The sequence below is a fragment of the Nicotiana attenuata genome, unplaced genomic scaffold (genome assembly GCF_001879085.1).
Source record: "Nicotiana attenuata strain UT unplaced genomic scaffold, NIATTr2, whole genome shotgun sequence".
Classification (NCBI taxonomy): domain Eukaryota; kingdom Viridiplantae; phylum Streptophyta; class Magnoliopsida; order Solanales; family Solanaceae; genus Nicotiana; species Nicotiana attenuata.
The window spans coordinates 170,406-176,136 of NW_017672375.1; the positions used below are offsets into that span (position 1 = coordinate 170,406).

The 5,731-nt window shown below is 34.6% G+C and overlaps 2 protein-coding genes across 2 annotated transcripts; both read left to right on the plus strand.

Moving 5' to 3' along the window:
• Positions 1-557: 557 nt before the first annotated feature.
• On the plus strand, positions 558-1,784 carry LOC109212970. The gene has a single exon (XM_019376714.1). It carries the CDS (start codon positions 558-560, stop codon positions 1,782-1,784), a length of 1,227 nt encoding a protein of 408 aa, XP_019232259.1.
• A 311-nt stretch (positions 1,785-2,095) lies between these two features.
• On the plus strand, positions 2,096-4,214 carry LOC109212971. The gene is made up of 5 exons (XM_019376715.1): positions 2,096-3,122; positions 3,240-3,305; positions 3,498-3,590; positions 3,877-3,930; positions 4,021-4,214. Exons 1-5 carry the CDS (start codon positions 2,096-2,098, stop codon positions 4,212-4,214), a joined length of 1,434 nt encoding a protein of 477 aa, XP_019232260.1.
• The last annotated feature ends 1,517 nt before the right edge of the window (positions 4,215-5,731 follow it).

The window sequence follows — 5,731 nt, forward strand, 5'->3', positions numbered from 1 at the left end:
TACTAACATCTATATAATAGTATAATATATTAGTTTTGTGATTCACAATCTCATTTTTTTTATTTGTCATTTTTTAAGTATATTTTATTATTTTTATTATTATTATAATTGTAAGTACTTGTTTTTACTATTCTAGTTCTAAAAGTATCCTTTGTACTATTCTATATTACTATTATAACTATTACTTTTACTATATTTTTATAAGATAATATTTTATTCAAATTTTTTTTATTGATAGTACTTTAATCTTTCAACATACTTGATTTATTATTGATTTTTTTCTATATAATATAATTAGTATTATATTATTTCTTTTGATGGTTAGTTACAACTTACTGTTTTAGTTAACTATAATATTACCGTACTAATTTTTTTTAATTCATTTTTAAAACTATCTATTACTATTTTAGGGACTGTCTTTACTTTACTTTAATTTCATATAGTTTATGACCCGCTCTTCTACAAAAGAGTTGGCCAATTACGATCCTGAAATTGAAAAAACTTTGCGATTATGCAGGAAAGGACAAATATCGTCTCAAAACATAACTTGTAACAGAATGGAGCACCAATTAGAAGATGATAACAATGCACTGCAAATTCCACCACCAGCTCATGTAGAAGAGCAGTTTGATGAAGTGGCGCCAAGATCAACAAACAGAATCCTAAGGGATTATGCTAGACCTGATCGCTTTAACTGTGAATCTAGTGTCAGAAAACCTCCAGTAGCAGCCAATAACTTTGAAATCAGGACAGACCTGATTCAAACAATTCAACAATCTTGCATTTTCACTGGTGATCTAAGTGAAGATCCACATAGTCATTTAATTGACTTTTTAGAATTGGTTGAAACTGCAAAGTATAATGGAGTACCTCCTGAAGCAATTAAGTTAAGGCTATTTCCTTTTTCTTTAAAAGGAGAGGCCAAAACTTGGTTACGAAGTTTGCCGCAAGGGTCTATTACCACATGGGACCAAATGACTCAGAAATTTTTAAATAAATATTTTTCCCCTGCTAAAACAACAAACTTAAGACAGGATATATCTAACTTCTTGCAGACTGACACTCAGTCAGTTTGTCAAGCTTGGGAAAGATTGAAAACAATGTTAAGGAAATGTCCACATCATGACATTCCTGAACATATGCAGTTGTACATTTTTTATCATGGTTTGAAACCATCTTCTAGAAATGTAATAGATGCAGCTGCAGGAGGTTCCATAATGGGAAAAACCACAGAAGAAGCATTGCAATTGCTTAATGAAATTTCTGAAAATGCCATACAGTGGCCATCTGAGCGTGTAATCATTAAGAAAGCTGCTACAGTAAATCAGGTGGATGCTTTAAATACACTAACACAACAGATTGTTTCTTTGGCACAAAAATTTGAATCTTTTCAGGTAAATACACAACAACCATGCCAGTCTGAGGCTTGTGACTTCTGTGGAGGAAACCATCTAAACCACGAATGTCAAGCAACTAATCAAAATGATGAACAAGTCAATGTCATCGGATACAAGCAGTATCCTTTTGGAAGTCCATTAGCACAAAAACATCCAGGATTTCAATGGAGCAATGCAAATGGTGCTGAAAACTCTCAAAATTACCAAAAGCAACAGGTACAGAGTCCACCCGGATATCAAAATCAAAATCGTGGACAACAAAATTTCAGGCCTTATCAGCAAGCAACTCCATATCAGCAAAGGCCTCAACAAGGCCATCCAAGTCTTGATGACCTTTTGTACAAGTACATTAAGGTTACTGATGAAAAAATGAAAAGCCAAAATTAAGCTCTAAAAAATCTTGAAATTCAGTTAAGCCAATTGGCAACTCTTGTGTCTGAAAAGATTTAAGGTCCTTTACCGAGCAATACAGAGAAAAATCCAAAAGAACACCTTAAGGCCATCGCCTTATGGTCAGCTACGACTCTTGATGAACCCTATGCAAACAGACAAGAAAAGAAACAATCAGAACAACAGGTAGACAAGGGAGAAAATGTTGAGACACCCTCTCAGCCATCAGAAGAGAAAGAAGCCAAGAAAAAAGAAGAAAAAAATAATAAAAATTTGACTTCTCTGTTACAATTCTTTTCCCACAAAAGATGAAAAGAGAAAATCTTGATAATCAATTTGCAAAGTTTTTGGAGATTTTAAAACAAATTCACATTAACATTCCTTTTACTGATGCTTTATTGCAAATGCCTTCATATGCCAAATTTCTAAAAGAAATTTTATCAAGCAAAAGAAAATTGGAAGAAGTTTCTGTGGTAATGCTTACTGAAAAATGCAGTGCTATACTTACAAATAAGCTACCACAAAAACTCGGTGACCCAGGTAGTTTCACCATTCCATGTACTCTGGGAGGAGTAAACATTGAAAAAGCACTTTGTGATTCTGGAGCTTCAATAAATTTGATGCCATTTTCTAGTTTTAAAAAATTAGATCTTGGTGAAATGAAAGACACAGGTGTTTCACTTCAATTTGCTTATCAAAGTACTAAGAGACCAAAGGGAATAATTGAAAATGTGCTTGTAAAAGTAGATAAATTTATTTTTCCTGTAGATTTCATAGTACTTGAAATGAAGGAGTGTTCTGATGAACCAATTATTTTGGGTAGACCATTTCTTGCAATTGGCAGGGCAATCATAGATGTCCATCAAGGACAACTAATTTTAAGAGTTGACGAAGAAAGAGTTATTTTTGATATGCAAAAGATACTAAGATTCTCAGAAGATGATACATCATCTTCATGCTTTTCTATTGACATGATTAATAATCTTATAGATGAATTCAAAGATGATCAATTGATTTCTGACTCAATGGAAAGATGTTTGGTCAAATCTGGCACCACACAGGATGAAGATCCGACTATCCTAAATGATGCAAAATTATTGGAAAAAGATTATGAGGAAGGGGACATGCAATTAAAAGAAGTTCAACAAAAAATTGAACTCAAAACTCTCCCTTCTCATTTGAAATATGTCTATCTTGAGCATGGGTTATTTTCAGTAATTATTTCATCTTCTCTAACTACTGAACAGGAAGAAAGATTGATTGAAGTATTAAAAGCACACAAAGGAGCCTTGGGATGGACTGTAGAAGATATCAAAGGGATTAATCCAGCAATTTGTACGCACAGAATACTCATGGAGGATAGCTACAAACCAATAGTCCAACCCCAAAGAAGATTAAACCCAGCAATGTAGGAAGTGGTAAAAAAAGAGATTGTAAAGCTTTTGGCGGCAGGTATTATTTACCCTATTTCAGACAGCCCTTGGCTAAGTCCTGTTCAGGTAGTACCAAAAAAAGGAGGTATGACAGTGATAAAAAATAAAAATAATGAACTAATACCTACCAGGACTGTCACAGGATGGAGAATCTGTATAGATTATAGACGTCTTAATGATGCCACTAGAAAAGATAACTTTCCTTTGCCATTTATTGATCAAATGTTAGAAAGAATTGCAGGATATGGGTTTTATTATTTTCTTGATGTCTATTCAGGGTATAACCAAATACCAATCGCACCAGAAGATCAAGATAAGACAACTTTCACATGTCCTCATGGAACATATGCATATAGGAGAATGCCATTTGGTTTGTGCAACGCCCCTGCTACATTTCACCGTTGCATGTCAGCAATTTTTTTCTGACATGACTGAGAAGTTTCTTGAAATTTTCATGGATGATTTTACACTCTTCGGCAAGGATTTTGAGGATTGTCTTCACCACTTAACCTTAGTTCTTAAGAGATGTGAAGAGACAAACTTAATTCTTAATTGGGAAAAATGTCATTTTATGGTAACTGAGGGAATTGTTTTAGGACATAAAATCACCGCTAAAGGGATAGAAGTTGATAAGGCTAAAATTAATCTTATAGCAGGATTACCCCCTCCCACAACTGTTACAGGCATTAGAAGCTTTCTAGGTCATGCAGGTTTTTACAGACGGTTCATAAAAGATTTTTCAATGATTTCAAAACCACTGACTAACCTTTTAATGAAAGATGTTAAGTTTGAATTTTCAGGTGATTGTATGAAAGCCTTTGACACCCTTAAAGAAAAATTATCAACTGCCCCTATAATTGTGTCCCCTAATTGGAACCAACCTTTTGAGGTCATGTGTGATGCTAGTGATACAGCAGTTGGAGCTATTTTAGGCCAGAGAAAAGATAAGATTTTTCGTCCAATTTACTATGCCAGCAGGACAATGAATGACTAAATTATGCCACGACTGAAAAAGAACTACTAGCAGTGGTATTTGCATTTGATAAGTTTCGTTCCTATCTGATAGGAACCAAGGTCATTGTTTTTACTGACCATGTGGCTCTAAAATACCTCTTAGCAAAAAAAGATGCGCGACCTAGATTGTTAAGATGGATTTTACTTCTCCAAGAATTTGAGCTCGAAATAAAAGATAAAAAGGGAACAGAGAATCAGGTAGCTGACCATTTGTCTAGATTAGAGAACCCCCCACTTGAGTTATGTGATATAAAAGAAGAGTTTCCTGATGAACATATTTTTTCTATCAACTCAGTTATGACTCAACCACCCTGGTTTGCAGATATTGCAAATTACTTGGTTGGAAAATGGACACCCCAAAATCTCACTTACCAACAGAGGAAAAAGTTGATATCTGATGCTAAATACTATTTGTGGGATGACCCTTACTTGTTTATAATTTGTGCGGATAATATTATCAGAAGATGTGTACCAGAAGAAGAAATGACCAAAATTTTGTATCATTGCCATGATGGAGCAGTTGGAGGACACTATGCAGCAAATCGAACTGCCTTTAAAGTTCTAGAGGTTGGATTTTTCTGGCCAACACTTTTTAAGGATGCTCGTGCCTACGTTGCACAGTGTGACAGGTGTTAAAGAACAGGCAATATCACTAAGAGAGATGAGATGCCATTGCAATCAATACAGATATGTGAAATATTTGATGTTTGGGGAATAGATTTCATGGGTCCTTTTCCTTCATCTCATTCTTTTGAATATATCCTTGTGGCTGTGGATTATGTTTCAAGATGGGTTGAAGCCATCCCAACAAGGAAAAATGATGCTCAAACTGTGTGCAATTTTCTTAAGAAAAATATTTTTTTCAGGTTTGGTACACCACGAGTTATCATTAGCGACCAAGGGTCTCATTTCATAAATAGACAATTTTCAGCATTTTTATCAAAATATGGTGTGACTCACAAAACAGGAACACCATATCATGCTCAGATACAAGGGCAAGTTGAGGTTTCTAACCACGAATTAAAAAGAATACTTGAAAAAACGGTCGGAATCTCCAAAAAAGGCTGGGCTTCAAAATTAGATGACATACCGTGGGCATATCGAACGGCTTTTAAAATGCCAATTGGTACGTCTCCATATCGATTAGTCTTTGGAAAAGCTTGTCATCTTCCAGTTGAATTAGAACACAAAGCTTTTTGAGCATTGAAAGCATTGAACTTTGATTTAACCCTTGCTGGTAAAAATAGATATTCTCAGGTGAATGAATTGGAAGAACTCAGATTAGAAGCCTATGAAAATGCCAAAATTTTTAAAGAAAAAACAAAAAAAAATGGCACGACAATTTAATCCGACAGAAAACTTTTCAAATTGGAGATCATGTACTTCTATACAGCAGTAGACTCGGGCTATTTCCAGGAAAATTAAAATCCAGGTGGACGGGTCCTTAAAATGTTGCAGATGTTACTCCATACGGAGCAATTGAAATTCAACAAACCA

Excerpts from the sequence above, each read along its gene's own strand:
- LOC109212970 (XM_019376714.1), top strand. The coding sequence starts at position 558 with ATGGAGCACCAATTAGAAGATGATAACAATGCACTGCAAATTCCACCA.
- LOC109212971 (XM_019376715.1), top strand. The coding sequence starts at position 2,096 with ATGAAAAGAGAAAATCTTGATAATCAATTTGCAAAGTTTTTGGAGATT. Across the intron at positions 3,123-3,239 it reads AGGGATTAATCCAGCAATTT|GTATTATTTACCCTATTTCA; the intron begins GTACGCACAGAA and ends TTTTGGCGGCAG. Across the intron at positions 3,591-3,876 it reads ATATAGGAGAATGCCATTTG|GATTACCCCCTCCCACAACT; the intron begins GTTTGTGCAACG and ends ATCTTATAGCAG.